Source organism: Chionomys nivalis, chromosome 3 (assembly GCF_950005125.1).
Source record: "Chionomys nivalis chromosome 3, mChiNiv1.1, whole genome shotgun sequence".
Classification (NCBI taxonomy): domain Eukaryota; kingdom Metazoa; phylum Chordata; class Mammalia; order Rodentia; family Cricetidae; genus Chionomys; species Chionomys nivalis.
In genome coordinates, this window is record NC_080088.1 from 121458106 (window position 1) to 121477882 (window position 19777).

The 19777-nt window shown below is 46.1% G+C and overlaps 1 protein-coding gene across 1 annotated transcript in view; it reads left to right on the forward strand.

The window, feature by feature from the left end:
• Svop (SV2 related protein) overlaps nucleotides 1-19403 on the forward strand; it is an 83258-nt gene extending 63855 nt beyond the window's left edge. Inside the window, exons 12-16 of the mRNA XM_057765721.1 lie at nucleotides 8913-9020; nucleotides 11802-11913; nucleotides 13068-13149; nucleotides 14490-14579; nucleotides 17874-19403. Of these exons, the coding sequence (XP_057621704.1) occupies nucleotides 8913-9020; nucleotides 11802-11913; nucleotides 13068-13149; nucleotides 14490-14579; nucleotides 17874-18080 (599 nt within the window). The 3' untranslated portion in view covers nucleotides 18081-19403. The remainder of the gene's footprint in view (nucleotides 1-8912; nucleotides 9021-11801; nucleotides 11914-13067; nucleotides 13150-14489; nucleotides 14580-17873) is intronic.
• Nucleotides 19404-19777: the final 374 nt, after the last annotated feature.

The window sequence follows — 19777 nt, forward strand, 5'->3', positions numbered from 1 at the left end:
GCCAGAATGTTGTATAAGATGTGCACCGTTTCAACTAACCAAGTTGGAACTGTCTTGTGCAGCTGGTACCCAAAACAGGTCTTGTAGTAGTGCTGTCAGTATCATGACGTCATATCAACCAGGTGGAGTTGTTGTTGTGGGGCCCCATCTTCTTCCTGGAAACTTCAAATGTCACTTCAGGAATAACTCATTGTTCATTGTGAAAAACTTAAACATTAATCATATAGACATATATATATTCAATGAAAGGCATGATAGATATATTTAATGAAAAGTATGATAGATATGAAGAAAAGCAAAGATGTTTTCTAAACTCATATTTCTTTCTGTCCCATATCATGGCTCTTGACATGAGACAGAAACTCCAGAAACTCTGGGTTTTTTCTTACCAACAGGCTTGGAATTGGAGAGGGACTGAGCCAGAGTCCAACTTCAAAACCAGCTCTATAAATTTAGAAATATGGTTTAATATATTTTACTTACATAACCTATTCAGTTTTCTTTTTTCTTTTTTTTTTATTAAAAAAAAATTTCAGCCTCCTCCCCGCCTCCCATTTCCCTCCCCCTCCTCCCGCCCCTCTCCCCTCCCCCCACTCCTCTTCTCCTCCCTCTCCAGTCCCAGGAGCAGTCAGGGTTCCCTGCCCTGTGGAAAGTCCAAGGTCCTCCCCTCTCCATCCAGATCTAGGAAGGTGAACATCCAAACTGTCTAGGCTCCCACAAAGCCAGAACCTGAAGTAGGATCAAAACCCCGTGCCATTGTCCTTGGCCTCTTGTCAGCTCTCATTGTCCGCCATGTTCAGAGAGTCCGGTTTTATCCCATGCTTTTTCAGTCACAGTCCAGCTGGCCTTGGTGAGCTCCCAATAGATCGGCCCCACTGTCTCAGTGGGTGGGTGCACCCCTCGTGGTCCTGACTTCGTTGTACATGTTCTCCCTCCTTCTGCTCCTCATTAGGACCTTGGGAGCTCAGTCCGGTGCTCCAGTGTGGTCAGTTTTCTTGATAGTTCCTATTGGGCAGGTATTTTTCCATCTGTCAGTATCCAAACATCCAGGGTCCCTTGAATTTTTCAAAGATGAGTGTTTTCCTGTGGAGATAAGAACCCTGCCCCCATTCTATATGTTTTTCTTACCACCTGTATGAATATCATCATTGTGGATGAGCTGTCATTTCTCCTTTCCAAGAGGTTTCTCCTCTTCAAATCGAACCTTTATTAATTTTGATGGTATCCACAATTTTTCTTCTCCTGTGGAAACAAGAGCAAAACCCCTTCCCCAACGTAGCACATCTCCTGGCTTCCATTGAGAGGTCAGCACATCCTTGAAATAAACCGGTTGATTTAATTCAGCAGACTTTTCCATTATCCAATGTCTTTCTGCTGCTGTCGTTCCTTTCTCATTAGCATTAAGAAAATTCAAGGTTAATAAAGCATTATGTAATCTATTTCTGGGGGTATTTTCGGTCCCTTTCTGTTTGTTCAGCATGTCCTTTATAGTGCGATTTGATCTTTCTATAACTGCCTGACATGTAGGATTATTTGGTATACCTGTAAAATGTTTTATATTACAATAATCATTTCCTTAGATACATATGCTGGACTGTTATCTGTCTTTATTTGTGCAGGTATACCCATGATGACCATAACTTCCAATAAATGTGTGATTACTGAATCAGCCTTTTCTGAGCTCAGAGCAGTAGCCCATTGAAAACCTGAATACGTGTCTATGGTGTGGTGTACATATTTTAATTTACCAAATTCCATAAAGTGGAATACATCCATCTGCCAGATTTCATTTCTTTTAGTACCCTTTGGGTTACTCCCTGCAGGCAACGGTGTTTGATTATAGAAAGAACAAGTAGGACATCTCTTTATAATGTCCTTAGCTTGTTGCCATGTAATGGAAAATTCTTTCTTTAGGCCTTTACTATTGACATGATGCTTCTTATGAAATTCTGAGGCCTGCAACACACTTTCAATCAATAATTGATCAATCTCAGCATTGCCTTGTGCTAGAGGACCAGGCAGACCTGTATGGGACCGGATGTGTGTTATGTACATCGGACAAAGCCTGTTCCTGATTATGTCTTGTACCTGGATAAACAATGAAGTCAACTCTGTGTCATCTGGTATAAATTCAGCAGTTTCAATATGCAAGATAACTCTTTCTGCATATTGTGAATCTGTAACTATATTAAGAGGTTCTTTAAAATCCCTTAGCACTATAAGAATGGCATATAATTCTGCCTTCTGGACAGAATTATAAGGGCTTTGTTCCACCTTACTCAATTCATCTGACTTATAACCTGCTTTCCCTGATTTATTTGCATCAGTATAGAACGTACGGGCTCCAGTTATTGGACCATCACATACAATTCGAGGAAGAATCCAAGAAGTTCTCTTTATGAGGTTAAGTCTACCACTTTTGGGATAGTTGCTATTAATTTCTCCCAAAAAATTAGCACAAGCTCTTTGCCATGGTTCATTGTCTTCCTATAACTTTTTTATTTCTTCAGTAGTAAAAGGCACTATAATTTCTGCTGGGTCTATACCTGCTAGTTGACGAAGTCTCAGTTTACCTTTTATAATTAATTCAGAGACTTTTTCCACATAAGTTTTTAATTTTTTACTTGGTTTATTAGGTATAAATATCCACTCTAAAATAATATCTTCCCTCTGCATTAGAATCCCTGTAGGAGAAATTCTGGAAGGCAATATGACTAGGATGCAGCTAAGATTTGGGTTCACCCTATCCACATGTGCCTCCTGCAATTTTTCCTCAATCATTGTCAGTTCCTTTTCTGCTTCAGCTGTCAGTTTTCTTGGACTATTCAAATCTTTATCACCATCTAAGGTTTTGTTTAAATGAACTATTAGATCAGGTGTTATCCCAACAGCTGGTCGTAGACTGGAAATGTCTCCTAACAATCTTTGGAAGTCATTAAGAGTCTTTAACTGGTCTCTCTTAATTTGTGCCTTTTGCATTTTAATTTTCTCTAACCCTATTCTGTAACCTAGGTAATTAATAGAATTTCCTCTTTGAATCTTTTCAGGGGCAATTTGTAATCCCCACCTAGGCAAGACTTTCTTTACTTCTTCAAACATCCTTTCTAAAGTATCTTTATTTGAATCAGATAACAAGATGTCATCCATGTAATGATAAATTATGGACTTGGGGAATTGTTTACAAATTATTTCCAATGGCTTACTTACAAAATATTGGCACAATGTAGGACTATTGAGCATACCCTGTGGGAGGATAGTCCATTGATATCTCCTATTAGGCTGATAATTATTATAAGTAGGCACTGTGAAGGCAAATTTTTCTCTATCCTTTTCTTGTAACGGTATAGTGAAAAAACAATCTTTCAAATCAATAACTATAAGAGGCCATCCTTTTGGTAATAGAGAAGGCAAAGGAATTCCAGATTGTAGTGGGCCCATAGGTTGAATTACCTTGTTGACAGCTCTTAAATCTGTCACCATTCTCCATTTACCGGATTTCTTTTTTACAACAAACACAGGAGAATTCCAAGGGCTGGTTGATTCTTCAATATGGTGAGCATCTAGTTGCTCTTGCACCAGCTGTTCCAATGCCTGTAATTTATCTTCAGCTAGAGGCCACTGTTTGATCCATATTGGCTTCTCAGTTAGCCATTTTAAAGGTAGGGCTGTTGGTACCTCTTAAGGTTTGGTATTTGTTGTATGTTCTTGTACAGCCTGAATGGCTGGTGACCTTTTTCCATAATACCTCATCATATCCTTCCCAGAATTATGAGTTCCTGGAACTACAGGAATGTTAATCTGGGTATTCCATTGCTATAGCAGGTCACAGCCCCATAAATTTATTGCAATATTGGCAATATATGGCCTTAGTCTTCCTATTTGCCCTTCAGGTCCTATGCATTCAACCCATCTTGTGTTTTGTTTTACACGAGATAGGGTTCCAATTCCCAGGAACTGAACATCTACCTCTTGAAGAGGCCAATTCGGATGCCAAGATTCTGGAGTAATGATACTTACATCCGCACCTGTGTCTAATAAGCCTTCAATAAAAGTGCCATTTATACAGACTCTTAGTTTTGGTCTTTGATCATTAATAGAAGTCTGCCAAAATATATGTTTACTCTGTCCTACTGGGTTTTTTGACTCATCCTCCATGCGTAATTCATCATTTAGACCAGTAATATTTTTTACAGCAGAAATTGGAGCTTTTAATTTTCTTGGTGAGGCACGTTCTCCACTGTGACTGGGAATGACTGGGCCACTGTTGGCTTGGGGGCCTGCGAGAGGCCCCTCAAGGAGTTTCCCGATGATATCGGGTTGTCCTGTCTGTCTGTTGTTGACCTGCATTCATTGGACCAATGTTGGCCTTTACCACCTCTCCTACATATACCTGAAGGCCGAGGTCTCCTATTTTTGTCATTCCCAGAAGAGATATTATTCCTAGAAATTCTTTGCCTGCAATCCCTTTTCAGATGTCCTAATTTACCACAATTAAAACACCTGGCATTTTGATGTCTCCTCATTGCTTTGGAAATCGCTTCTCCTACCCAAGATTCATCATTATAGCTAAACGTCTCAACATTCATTGTATGCTGAATCCATTCATCCATAGGTGCTGATCTAAACTTTAAAGGCCCAATTATCTTTTTGCATTCTATGTTTGCATTCTCAAAAGCTAGAGATTCAAGAAGTATTCGTCTAGCTTCTGGGTCTGTTACCCCTATGTCCAGAGCCTTAATTAATCTTTGCAAAAAGTCAATAAAGGGTTCTCTCTGTCCTGCCTCATTCTGGTATATGATTCAACCCTTTTTTCTGGATCTTGTAGTCTATTCCCAGCATTTAAAGCTGCTTGGTGACATAGACACAGTACTTCATCATCATAAAGAGCTTGGACCTGTGGATCAGCATATTCTCCTGCACCAAGAATTTGATCTTGGGAAACCTCCACACCTTTTGCTCTTCCTTGCTGTTCCATATGTTTGGATTCTTCTCTGAAATAAATTCCAAACATCAAGGAAGGTCCATTATCTAAAACTGCAGACACTAACTGATGGAAATAATGGGGGGTAGCTCTAGCATTAGAAGCCCAAGTCCTTATCATTTCCTTTACATATGCAGAGTGCAAGCCAAAATTAACAATAGCTTGCTTAATTTCTTTCAGATCATTCATTGCTATTGGCATCCTAATAGCTGGTGGTGGCATTGTATCCTGTCCTTGTGCCTTCTTACTCTGTTCACCAGCTCCAATAATTTCTTCAATCATTTCAAGTCTTTTTATTATTGTCTCTCTTAAATCCTGAATCTCCTGACCTGCATGTGTTTCTAGTGATTTCACTGAGGTATCAATTTTTTGGTCCCCATTCTGCACCTGTGATTCCAAAGCTTTTGAATCCTGAATCTCCTGACCTGCATGAGTTTCTAGTAAAGATTGTATGGTTCTTAAGAGTGCCATATTCTTCCTAAATGATAGAATATGCAAAAGAATACTGAAACCTAGTAACCAGTAAATTAAGTTATCCCCATAGTCATATAAACCTTGCATGATATAACCCATTGTATTGGTAACCAAAACAGTAAAATTCGTGTTGGAAACAAAAACTGCCATATTGCTTATAATCCAGCAGGTGGCGCTGTTGCCAAGTTGCGACAAAAATGGGGTCCTGTTTCAGTGTCCATCTAGTATTCATTAAAAACTGGGAAATGCAAGTTGCTCAACAAAGTAAATGTAATTAAATCAATTCTGTACACAGAACCATAAACCCAGAATCCAGGGGTAGAGAAGAGTAACCGGGAAGCTGTGTATGCCTCCACGTGACAGAGTCACCCTGAGGGGTTGCAGCTTTCAGCAACTGGCAACCGCTGCCACTCAAGCGCCACGCTTGCAAGGGAGATTTAAAAACGACTCAGAAAAGAGCAAACCACGCGGGCAGAGACTACGTGGGCCTGTGGAGTTTAAATCCACGTGGGGAGGCAAACGATAGGCTGCGTGGGGACTTGAAGTCAATCTGAGGTGTCTAAAGGGAAAATATAAAGAACTGCAGCAAGAAAAGCCACTGCGTGATGATTTATGTTAAACTGCTGGCTCCACGCACAAGGCACAGGCCGCAAGGCACAGGCCACGGCCGAACTGATGGCAGGCAGCCAAGTGGGGGAAAGAGGGGGTCCTAAAACTGTGGGCCCGTATTTCGGTTTGGCACAGTAGCCATTAGCCTGGTTGGGTGCCAAATGAAGGCGAAGGCGTAAGTCACAAACACCAATTTGGAATTATGATTAATAAAATGGTTATTTATTTAAAAGGGAAAAAATCTTACAGATCATCGTCACAGACAACAGCCCTCTGCACAATCAGGAAGGGAGTCTAGTCGCCCGAAGCGGAGCAGGAAGTAAGAGAGAGCGAGGACGGAAGTGGTCGCTTTTTTAAAGGGAGAAAGACCACGCCCCAGTGGGCTGGTATCTCAGTGGCTATTGGCTGGAGGAACGGAAGGACCTCCCGCAACACTGAATCCTAGACAAGCATCCACCAGCAGATTCCCTACCCTCACCCTGGGAACTTTGACACGATGCCAGCACCATTTAAACCCTCTCCAGACCAGTTTAATCAGCCTGGGTGAGGATCACCCATTAGTCAGGTTTAAAAGCTCCCCAGGGAATTGTATTTTGAAGCAGGAATCACCAGACAAATTAAAGAAAGATAAATATGCGCGTGCAGGTGCTCAGCCTTTCGGTTGGTTCTATCTGAAGGCAATGCTGGGATTCTGACATTGGAAAAAGAACGAAGTTTCTTCAGGGTTTGCTTGTAAAACCTAAGGGGCCATGGGTGACAGTTTCATACGCTGGGTGCTGGGACGGGACCCCAGTGCCCTCAGCAAGCCCTGAGGTTCTGAGTTAGTATGCCCAGCACAATTCATTAAATTATTCATTCATTACAGGTCTTAGATGGTAGAGCCTTGTGCTAACTGGGGGTGTTATTGAGAAACTAAGCTCTGTAGAAGCATCCCAACTTCAGATCTGGTTGTGGGGGGTTGATACTGAGCAGAGGGGACAGCCCTCAGACAGTGGACAATGAGCACTGAGGGAAGGTAGAGGTTGGGGGCCTTTTCTGCAAAAGCTACACGGAAGATGTTTCCAGCTTCCAGAGCTACACAATTCTGCCATACCTAGAAGCCCGACACAAGAAGTGCATGCATGTGCGCGTGTGTGCGCGTGCATGTGTGTATATATGTGCGTGCATGTGTGTGTGTGTGTGTTTGTGTGTATAAATATTTTTTTTGCTGGGGTAAACCAGCAAAGATCCAGTTGTGAATGACAGCAGGAGACACGGTGGCTAGGTCTTTGGTGAGTAGCATTCTGGGAGTTCTTTTCAGGGGCCAGATGACGTCTGAATCTTGTCCATGCCTCACGGTATTTCATGATGATTTGGTGTGATATGAGAGCTGGGGTGTGTTAAGGATCCTGGTACGTAGCCCAAGGTAGTGTGAGGTCCTCAAGAGAGAGAGGGCTGTATTCACACGGGGGAGATTTTTAGATAGCTCATTTTATGCGTCAACTTTTTGGGGTGGGAGGTTATTTAGCAGTTAAGGTGTAGGAGGAGAAAGGATGAGAATCCCAGGACCGGCCAGGACTTCCCTGAAGAAACTGTAATCCCTGTGGGGTTTCCCTGAAGAGGCCTTAATCTCTGTGGGGTTTCCCACACATCATGGTGTGGTGAGAGCAGGCAATCTGGGGAGGCTAAGTACATGGAGGGGGTCATTATCACATGGCAGAAATCAGCAGTCGCCTTAGAGGGTGCTGCCTGCTTGGGCAGGGTCTGAGGTAATGCAGCCGCTCTGGGATCATGTTAATGGCTAAGCAGTCAACCTCTCCCCCATGCTTCCACAGCCTACCCCAAAATAGGAGAAAATGCATAAAAATTCACCAGTGTGCGGGAGTAGGGTGCACAGGGGTTCACTCCTGAGCCTGTCTCCCGGCTCTTTCTGTGCTGTCTCAGATCCAAACCTCTGCAAACCCCAACCCCTGGAGACTGAAAATGTTTTTGTTATTGTTTCATAAAGACAGTGTTTCTCTGTGTAGCTCTGACTGTCCCAGAAATCATTCTGTAGACCAGGCTGGCCTTGAACTCATAGAGATCCCCCTGCCTCTGCTCCCAAGTGATGAGATTAAAGGCATGCACCACCACCATCTGGCAAGACTATAAACTTTTACAGTTAGTTACCCAGTCCAATATTCACAGGCAAGAAGGAATGTACCAAGTTTTTTCTTTTGGACCACTAACCAGCTCCCAAATCATGATACAGAACTTATTATTAGCTATGAATGCTGGGCCTTAGCTTATGCTTATTTCTGGCTAGTTTTTCTTTTTCTCTAACTTAAATTGACCTGTTTCTCTTCATCCACCCTTCTACTCGGGGATTTCTACCTTTCTTTCTTCATGTCCTACTCCATATCTGCTGGCTGGCCCCAGCTGTCTCCCTCACTTTCTCCCTCATTCTCTCTTCTCTCTCTTGCTCTCCTCTTGCCTTAGATTTCTCCTCCCACTTAATTCTGGTTCTGCTTAGCTGTTGGCTGTTCAGCTTTTTATTAGACCAATCAAGTGCCTTAGGCAGGCAAGGAGAAACAAATGCAACACATCTTTACATAATTAAACAAATGCAGCATAAACAAAGGTAACAGACCTTTGCACAGTTAAAGTAACATTCCACAGCATACACAAATGTAACAATCTTTACATCGTAAACAAATTCAGCATAAACAAAAGTAACACATCTTTACACAGTAAAAGTAACATTCCACAGCATAAACAAATGCAAGGCGTCTTTACACAGTTAAAGTCATTTCCACAACAAAGGGCTAGGGTTCAGGAAGCTGTGGTACAAGATTGTGTGACTATCCCTGCTCCTCTTTCCCCACCCTAGTCTCCAGCCGGAAGAAGGCGGTGGAAGCCAAGTGCAGCTTGGCCTGTGAGTACCTGAGCAAGGAGGATTACATGGACCTACTGTGGACCACCCTGTCTGAGTTCCCAGGTGAGGCGGGGCAGGAAAGCCTACCATCTGCTTAGGGTTTAAAAAGAAAAGAAAAACAGGCCTTGAGTGTTTTCCCAGGCCTTTGCTACACATTATAAACACTGAGAGTCTGGCCCTACCTGAAGGCTAACAAGTCAGGTTGCCTAGCGTCAAGCATCCTGTTAAAAGGGCAAGGCTCCTGGGCTACTGGAGCAAGCAGCCACACCCTGTCACAAGAACCTTACTGCAATTCTGCACTGCAGCAAGGGTCAAACATTGATGGCAGGGCCTGCTGCCCCAGTTTGCACCCATGATAAAGAAGGCCCAGGCGGAGGAGCTGCAGCGCAGGTATATGGGAATCTCTTCCCCGTTATGATAATGAAATACCTAAGGTTATGTCCTTTATAAAGAAGTATAGTTAGACCGGACGGTGGTGGCATATGCCTTTAATTTCAGCACTCAGGAGAATCTCTGTGAGTTCAAGGTCAGCATGATCTATAGAGCGAGTTTCAGGACAGGCTCCAAAGCTACAGAGAAACCCTGCCTCAAAAAAAAAAAAAAGTGTATTTAGCGCAAAGTTCTGAAGCTAACAGGCAGGGTGCCAGCATTGGCTCAGCTTTAAACAGAGCCTCCCAGGGAATGGTAGGAGCCCTGTAGTGAGAGCCCATGAGAGGAGAGACAAGAAGCAGAGACAGGGCCACACCCACCTTCCATTACCTCTTGACATCACTGCACTGAGGGCCAAGCTCCCAACACATGATTCCTGGGGACACACTCAAACCATGTCCAAATCACAGCCAAGGAAGCTCAAGCTCAGGATGCATGGGACTTTATTTTATTTATTTATTTATTTATTTATTTATTTATTTATTTAATATTTATTTATTTATTATGTATACAATATTCTGTCTGTGTGTATGCCTGCAGGCCAGAAGAGGGCACCAGACCCCACTATAGATGGTTGTGAGCCACCATGTGGTTGCTGGGAATTGAACTCAGGACCTTTGGAAGAGCAGGCAATGCTCTTAACCTCTGAGCCATCTCTCCAGCCCTGCATGGGACTTTATAAGTGGCCTCCAGACGCTTCTGCCATTGCTCCAGAGCGGACAGTGTCCTTACCCTCTAAGGCTGTTGATTGTATAAACAATCTTGTAATGACAGTCAGGGCTTGCACAGAGATGGGAGCCCTGGAGATTTCTCCCCCATTACTGGATGCACTGGAAAAGACCTGGTGGTGGGGGCATCAAACTTCCAAACCTGAACACCGTGCAAAGGTGATCCGCTCCCTTCCTTCTGTCCGTCTCTCCCTTTCTCCCCCTGTCTGAAAGCGACAATGTCAAATCCAGTGCTGAGCCAAAGCTAAACAGCTATTTAAAGGGACTAAAGATGCCCACGATCATTCTGGCTCCTACAACTTTCCATTTTCCGCCACCATTGTGTTGTGCTCAGCAAAGACCAAGCAGAGTCCTCCGTATACCATCTTTGACTGGTGCTTGCCCGGGTCAGCTCCACACACAACACCCTGAGCCTGTACCCTTGTCCCGAGGCCTTTTAAGAAATTGGCTTAAGACACTAAATAAATGTCCCATTGCTGGCAGAGTTCAGACCTGTGCCCCACCCTGACTCCTTTTTTTTTTAAAGATTGATTGATTTATTATGTATACAGTGTTCTGCCTGTATCCCTGCAAGCCAGAAGAGGGCACCAGGTCTCATTATAGATGGCTGTGAGCCACCATGTGGTTGCTGGGAATTGAACTCAGAACCTCTGGAACAGCAGCCAGCGATCTTAACCACTAAGCCATCTCTCCAGTCCCCCCACCCAGACTCTATCATTCTCCTAAAACGTCTCCCCCCAGTTGCATTAGGAAACGAGAGTCCCAGCTTAGAAACTTTAGTCCAGTATTGATTGCCATCACCTCCCAACTCTGAAATGTAGAATCTTCTTGTTTGGTTTTGTTCCTAACACATATTGCCCTCCTAGAATAGATCCTGATACTCAATAAGCAATAATTAAATAAATATGAAAAATGAGACTTATGATAGCATTTATTTTATTTATTTATTTTTTACTTTTTGAGACAGGTTCATAGTCCTGGCTAGCCTGGAACTCACTATGTAGACCAGGCTGGCCTCAAAGTCACAAGGATCATCCTGCCTCTGCCTCCTGAGTGCTCTGATTAAAGGCAGCCACTGGCATTTGTTTTAGAAGATTATTTTAATGATTAATAGATAAGGAAGTACTTTCTCAAAATATGATTATATAAATATTACATAATACACTAATCTCAAGCACTATGCTATACGGCCTCTATGAAGGTTGGCACATCATTGTACTAGTCCCGTTTCTAGATAAAGAAACCGAGGCTCAGGGAAGATGGGCTCCTGGTTATATGGCAGGTTAGAGTAAACAAGAGTCCTCTGAACCCAACTAGGTGTGCGTTCAACCTGGACGTTCTGCTGCCTGATGACAGCAGATGCCATCATTCAGGCTCCCGCGATGCCTGTATCAGTTGCCTCTTTGCTTCTAGCAACACATCACCCTTTTCCTTAGAGACTTGAAACAGTAACACACTTGTCTCCTGGTTGCTGTGACTTCCCAGGTCCCCTGCTTCACTGACTCTAACACAGATGCAGCAGGCATTGGTCTGGAGTCTACTGTGTTGTCTAAACTCTTGGCTGGGACAGAACTGGAGTTCATGGGTTCAGCTCGGCTGGTCCACTCCCAGGGGTGGAAGACGACATAGGGTGGGTGATTAGGAACCACTTGAAAAGCTGCCTACCATGTCCCTGCTCTCCTGGTAGGTGTCCTTGTGACTCTGTGGGTCATTGACCGCCTGGGCCGCAAGAAGACCATGGCCTTGTGTTTCCTCGTCTTCTCCCTCTGCAGCCTCCTACTGTTCGTCTGCATTGGAAGGTGGGTATCAGGGGAACTCCAGCCCCTCACCAGAACTCAGGCTCATGGTGCTTCATGACGGAGAGATGGGTGGGCTCACGGTCAAAGCCTCTGTGGTGCAGCAGGGGACCATGTATCTCAGTTTTATTTCTCTGAACTTCAAGTTTAGAGCTCCCATGTGTCTTGGTCAGTGTTCTATTGCAGTGAAGTGACATCATGACCACAGCAACTCTTATAAATGAAAACATTTCAGTGGGGCTGGCTTGCAGTTTAGTTCAGAGGTTTAGTTCATTATCATCATGGCAAGAAACATGATGGCGTGCAGATAGATATGGTGTTGGAGAAGCAGCTGTGAGTTTTATATTGGCTCTGTAGACAGCAGGAAGAGAAAGAGATGCTGGGCCTGACTTGGGCTTTGAAAACTCACAGCCCACCCCTAGGGACATACTTCTTCCAACACAGCCACACCTCCTAATCCTTCTCAAGTAGTGCCACACACACCCTGGTGACTACGCATCCAAATCTATGAGCCTATGGGGGCTGTTCTCGTTCAAACTCCCTCACCATGATGATCCCAAACACAAGTACAGTGTGGCCACAGAAGCTGTGCACGCTTTAAAGTGATTGGTTTGATGGAAATAGACCTTGTTTCAAACACGCCCTACTGAAGATACATTCTCTAGTTTTCCAACTCCTAAGAGCTCCTGAATATAGACGTGCCCCAGACCAATCCCCACAAGGAACCAGTGGCCCACAGGATGGGGGAGAGGTGGGGCTTAGACTCTGATGGGTTGGTAGTCTGGATCATCAAGGAGAACCACAGAGCCAACAGTTAGGGAGCAGAAATGCCGTAAGAATGCCAGATACAGTCCTGCTAGAACCCAAGGCCTCACGAATGCTAGGCAAGTGCTCTGTCACTGAGCCTTGGTCCTGGATTTCAGCCACTCAGACCATTTTCCCACTCTCATGCCCAGCTGTGGACCGCAGGCGTCCCCATCCGCCAGCGGGGTTGCTGGATGGAGAGCAGGGTGCTATAAGAGCGAGCTTTAGCGCAGCATGCAGAGGTGCTGGGTGGGGGACCTTTGCCAATTCAGTGCCGAGTCTTCCTGAGAAGGTGGATCATGCAGTGAGAACGAGACGGGAAAAGCCCTCACCTGCTGTCTTCTCCTCCCCAGAAATGTGCTCACCCTCTTACTCTTCATTGCAAGAGCATTTATTTCCGGAGGCTTCCAAGCAGCCTACGTTTACACGCCTGAGGTAGGAGAGGTGCCTGAGAGCGGGGTGGGTACCTGGGGGTGTTGTTGACCGGAATATCAATTATTCTTAGGTCTGCTTCATCGCTTCCACTTACTTCACAATCATTCTTTTTTTTCTGCTCGTCCAACTTTTAAGCTCAATGTAAGAACTCCAGAGGTTTCCTAAGTGTGTAGAGCCAAAGGGAATGGGACAGGGCCCGCATTCCCCCTTCCTGAAGACAACCTTCTGCAGTGTTTGTGAGCTGGGCATGCAGCTCAGTACTAAAGTGTTTGCCTTTCTTACTCAAGGCCCTGGATTTGAACCCCAGTACAAAAAAAAGAAAAGAAAAGAAAAAAAAAAACTCTTCAAGTTCTCTAAGCCTAGCTAAACTTCAGTCAGTTGGCTATTGGTGACCGTGAATAATTAATTGAATAGGTGATGACCTTGACCTAGCCAAGCGATAGGTTTCTGTATTGAAAACTCAGCCTGGGAGATGGAGAGGTGGCTCAGTGATTAAGAGCACGAACTGGTCTTCCAGAGGACGTGGGTTTGGTTCCCAGCATCCACATTGGGCAGCTCACAACTGCCTATAACTCCAGCTGCAGGGGTTCTGATGGCCTTTTCTGGCCTCTAGGGGTACACACACACACACACACACACACACGCACGGCTTGCATCCATCCAAACACACACTTAGACAACAAAATAAAAAACAAACAAAATTAGTATAGAAAACCAGGCACAGGTGTGGGAGAGCCAACAGCTTTTCCAAACAGAATGAAGCCATCCAAGACAGAACACACAGAAGTGTCTCAGGGTGTGATCCATTAGCTCGAGAGAAGCAGAAGGCGCATGTGGTGTAGCTAAAAATAAGTGCAGGTCAGCACCTACAAGACAGTGGCCATTGCCGAGTCCAGCAGAGAAAAACAGAACTGTAATATTCATTTTATATTGAGTACAGTCATTGTTAGACACCTATATATAATCAGTAATTATGTGTGTGTGTGTTGTGTATTATATATGGTCCAGTGCTTTCTACTGAACTCCATGGCTTTTTCCACTGTACTGGGATAGAATCCAGGTCCTCACCATGACAGGCAAGCACTCTGTATACATCCCACTGCTCACCATTGCTAACTAGAAAACCCAACTGCCGAATACCTGCCGGTAGTGAAAAACAATGAGGGAAGTGGGATCCTGCCCACAGCCACCCTTGTGCTCTCAGCCTTGGGTGAAGCTCCTACCTCCTTTGCCCATTCCCATCCTGTCCACGGGCGCTAGTCCCATCTGTCCTGAGTGGGAGGGGTAAGGGATTTCAGCATCCCTCCTGATGTTTGCTGACAGACATGCTGGCATTCCAGGTGTACCCCACGGCGACGAGGGCACTGGGCCTGGGCACCTGCAGCGGCATGGCGAGAGTGGGTGCCCTCATTACTCCGTTCATTGCTCAGGCAAGTGTTGCCCCAAATACAGATCCAGGGAGTGGCTGGCTGTGCCCTATGGAGTGGACAGCATTTCCCAGCAACCCACCCCAGGGGGGAAGATCCTCAGAAGGAATAAGGACCCAAGGCCATTGGACAGGGACTCAGACAAGCCTGGGATAGAATTCAGCTTTTCCCAGTGCAGAAGTCCCTGTGGATACCAGAGGATTTGGCCCAGAATAATTTGGATACACTGGGTGTGGTCCCAGCTACTTTGGGGAGGCTGAAGTGGGAGGAGGGCTTGAGAGCAGAATTCGGGACCAAAGGAACAGTGGGATATTGACCCAAGAAACAAACAACAGACACTATTTGCTCCAGATGTCTGTCTTCCTTTCTGAACTGGCTGCTTTGGGTGAGTTACCAAACTTGGCAACTCAGGGTGCCACTAAACATGGATGTCCGTGTCTGAACATCCATTTTAAGGAGTAGGTCACATCATTAAATTTAATTACTTTAAAGATAAATTGGGCCAATGCGATGGCTCAGCAGTAGAGATGCTTATCACCAAGTCTGATGGCTTGAGTTTAATACCTGGGACCTACAAGGACCTACAAGGCAAAAGGAGAGTCGGCATCTATAGGTTGTCCTCTGAGCTCGTATTTGTGCTGTACGCATGTGTGCGTGTGCGCGCGCACACACACAAATATCAGGGCAACAATGTTAGATTTTGGAGAAAGGAGAAGGGAATGGAGTAGGCTCAAAAGAGTGGCCATTTTGTCAGATGTCCTCCAGACAGGAGCCGTAAGAGTTCTGCCAGCGGACAGGCTGCGTGGCCCAGCAAGCATCTGCAACAAGAGGCTTCAGTCTCACCAGATGAATCTGGGTCCAAGAGAAGAGAAAGTTCTGGACTGTAATTAGTTAATATGAGCTTTATGTGCCCGCAGTCAGGTTGCCTCTGATTCCCAGGAGAAGGTGAGGATTGGCCTGTCTCTGAGAGCCGCGAGGGGTCTCTCTTAGAAGCCTGCAGGGACTGAGTAGCTCCCGCAGCCGCTGAATGTGGCCTGTCAGTTCTTAGCAGCAGCCAACCAAGTGGGAGTCGGGAAGAAACTGCAGAGGGGTGGAGCTGGGTCTCCAAAGGTCTTCCCAGTAACATTCTAACAAATAATGTGGTGGCTTTAGTATATTTGTAATGCCATGTACCCGTACTTTGTCTACTTTGTCATTGCCCCCCTCCAAATCCCTGTATCCGTTAGGGGTCACCTCCAGTCCCTAGTGAACATCTGTCTGCTCCCTGTCTGCAGATTTTCCTGCCCTGGGTAGTTCAGAAATTGGGGTTCTGGCATCTATTTCAGCATTGTTGTCCCTTTATACGTCACTTCTAATGCCACCAGTGTTGTCAAGGCCAAACCCTGGATCCTGGGATTTCTAATTAGCAGTCTCAATGCACCAACTGAAGAGATGGAAAGTTAAGAAAAGCTGAGGGTCATTCACCGTGGCCACATTGGAAAGAGGAGCCAGAGGAACCAATGAAGGGGTTCAGCTGCCCCCACCAAGTCCATCGTCAGGGTCCTGATGTGAAACTTCAAGGTTAGCACAGGACAAACAGAGGTTTGCGTGGTTAGTGGTGCTGGCCACGCTGTGGTCCTCCCCATCACTGGCCAGTCGTCGTCTCTGCTCCAGCCTGCAGGATTCTAGCAAGTCCTCAGAACTCTGAGAGCTCTTCCTGGGAGACAGGCTCCTTCTGACCAGCACCAGGCTCCAGGCTCCTCCCCCTTCCGGCACTAGACCCCTGGAGCAATCCCAATTCTGGGGTACCATTGTCTCAAAGTAGTCCGAGAGCTGAAGGGGCCATGCCTCTTTAGGATGTCTTAACTCTATGCCATGTCCTCAGGACAGAGGACTCATCTCCGCACTGTCTGCGGTCTGACATATGCCATCAGACTGGGTGTTGATTCTTTTCGGTTGGTTTTGGCTTTTGACCCAGAGTCTTACACTGACTTACACCCAGACTTGCACTAACTTAGATTCCGGATTCTCTTGCCTCTGCCTTCCTGGGTGCTGGGATTAAAGCATTATCACTGCCAGGCCAGTGGAGAGAATCTTAAACTTGCCCTCAGATCTCAGCTTTATCCTCACTATTATATAAGATTGAATATGTTCCTTAGGCTGTGTGTTTGTTGAGAGATGTCTTATTCTGACCCCAGGCTGGCCTTGACTTTAAGTGATCCTCCTCCTCCAGCCTCTCAGTGCTAGGATCAGAAGTCTGTCATCATACTTGGTGACTTGTATGACTTGGTGGCTTGGCTATGCACTTGAGCATCTGTCTCCTGTCTGTAAAATGGGGGTGAAGTACTCAGCTTGCCTTACTGTGGCTCTGAGACAGTCTTTTTTTTTTTTAATTTTATTGAGCTCTACATTTTTCTCTGCTCCCCTCCCTTCCTCTCCCGTCCCCCTCAACCCTCTCCCAAGGATCCTATGCTCCCAATTTACTCAGGAGACCTTGTTTTTTTCTACTTCCTATGTAGATTAGATCTATGTAAGCCTCTCTTAGTGTCCTCATTGTTGTCTAGGTTCTCTGGGATTGTGAATTGTAGGCTGGTTTTCTTTGCTTTATGTTTAAAAACCACTTATGAGTACATGTCATAATTGTCTTTCTGGTGGGGGCTGGAGAGATGGCTCAGAGGTTAAGAGCACTGGCTGCTCTTCCAGAGGTCCTGAGTTCAATTCCCAGCAACCACATGGTGGCTCACAACCATCTGTAATGAGATCTGGTGCCCTCTTCTGGCATGCAAGCAAACATGGAAGGAATGTTGTATACATAATAAATAAATAAATCTTTAAAAAATTGTCTTTCTGGGTCTGGGTTACCGCACTCAAAATGATGTTTTCTAGATCCATCCATTTGCCTGCAAATTTCAAGATGTTATTTTTTCTGCTGTGTAAATGTACCACATTTTCCTTATCCATTCTTCAGTCAAGGGGTATTTAGGTTGTTTCCAGGTTCTGGCTATGAAAAACAAAGCTGCTGTGAACATAGTTGAGCATGTGTCCTTGTGGCACGATTGAGCATCCTTTGGGTATATACCCAAAAGTGGTATTGCTGGGTCTTGAGGAAGGTTGTTTCCTAATTTTCTGAGAAATCGCCACACTGATATCCAAAGGGGTTGTACCAACTTGCACTCCCACCAGCAATGCAGAAAAGTTCCCTTTTCCCCACAACCTCTCCAGCATAAGTTGTCATCAGTGTTTTTGATCTTGGCCATTCCTACAGGCGTAAGATGGAATCTCTGAGACGTTCTAATCTATCTCCATCTCCCTCCCTAGGTGATGCTGGAATCTTCTGTGTACCTGACCTTGGCCGTCTACAGTGGCTGCTGCCTCCTAGCTGCTGTGGCCTCCTGCTTTTTGCCCATCGAGACCAAAGGCCGAGGACTACAGGAGTCCAGCCACCGGGAGTGGGGCCAGGAGATGGTTGGTCGAGGGACCAGCAATGCAGACGTCCCCAGGTCGAACTCTGGCTCTCAGGAATAAGAACCCTGGGAGCTGAGCTGGTCTTGAGGTTAGGGAGCTGGCAGAGCCCAGCTGGGCCACTTATGGTCACTGCCGACATCAAGAACTTACCCAAGCGGGTGATGTGGACCGACAGGGTTTTGCGTCTTCACTGTGTTTGGGCATGTTCGTCAAGGGTCACCCATCCCGGGAAGGCGGGGTGGCATTCGCTCCTGGGGAAGGATCTGCATGGGGAAAGTGCTAATGTGGGAGGGTCCCAGGAAGCTCAGGGCCAGCGGAGCAGATGTCATATAGTTACCCAGTCACACACTTGGAGAGCCACTGCCCACCCAAAGATCTCCATAGATACAGTCCAGGCCCAGACCCCTGTGACACCTGCCATTTTGTCCAGTAGGTATCTTCTGCACCCTGGCCCCAGGCTTTCTTTGGAATTAAGGTGAGCTAGTGTCTGGCTTATGCAGCTTTTCTGGAGTCAGAGATGCCCTCTGCTTCCTTGCCTGGGCCCCTCTAGATGTCTCTCCAGGGCCTTCCAGGTGGAAGCTAGCAGAGGAACGGGCATTTGAATTTGAGCCAAGCAGCCTCCACCTGGCCCCCTCCCTCTGGAGTTGCCGTCCCCGGCTGCAGAGGGTCCTGATAAGCCTCTGAGGAGAAGAACTGGGTGCCTACCGGGCAATAACCTCAGAAAGCTGTTACCCCATTCCCCGACCTGGAAACTGGAGACTGAGGCCTAGCTGAGGGGAAACTCAAGCCCAAAGCCAGAGTCTGCTGAAAGAGTGAAGGGTTTTCTGAGCCCTCTGCTTTGGCTCCCTCCTCAGCCCTCCTCAGCCCTCCTCAGCCCTCCTCAGCTCCCTCCTCAGCCAAGTCCTGGTTTACTCAGGCTTCAGGGTTGTGCTGTGTACAGATGGCTGCACAGACTGAGGGATCTCCATGGGAAGCTCCCGCTGCAGGCCCACTCTGTCTTGGGACCAGCAGCCCATTGCCCCTTCCGGGCCTGCCTCCGCATTCACGCATGGCTCCTCTGTCAAGAGCAGCCCTGGTCCTACAGAGGTAGGCCCTGGGAGGACACCCTGGCACAAGGTTCAGAAAAGTCCTTGTCAGAGGGGAGGGGAAGCCATTTTCGTGGCCTCGGATAGAAGGACCAGAGGTAGATCTCGGCAGTCCGTGTGTACTCCCAGATTCCGGAACCCACGAGCCTTCCCCTGAGATTCAGGAAGGAAACACACGGAGGAAGGAAGCTTGCAGGCCCCACCAAAGGCCAGAGGAGACCATCCTACCGCCTGATGCACACAGGAAGCAGTCAATGTGCGTTGTGCATTCATCTTATTAAAACGTTGGTGACAGACATTACAGGGCCTCGGTCTGGTCGTTGGGGACGGTGTTCTGGTGACAGTTCACTCCGAAGGCGGCGGACGTGGTCCATTCAGGGAAGAGCTTTGACTCAGTCTCCTCTCCTATGAGATGCTGTCACCAGCTAAGTTTGGTGGAGACAGCACTGTTAATGGGAGAAAGACACAGTGGCCTTTGTGGGGACAGGTTGGTGCCCATCCCCTTAACCCCATGCTGGCATTCACATTTTAACTTATTATTATTGTTATTGATATTTGAAACAGACTTTCCCAGTGTAGCCCAAGCTAGCCCACTTCTTCCTGTCTCAGACTCCCTAGGGCACCACCATTGCCCAGCTCAGTCACATTTTCTTGAATTTTTTAATTTCTTGT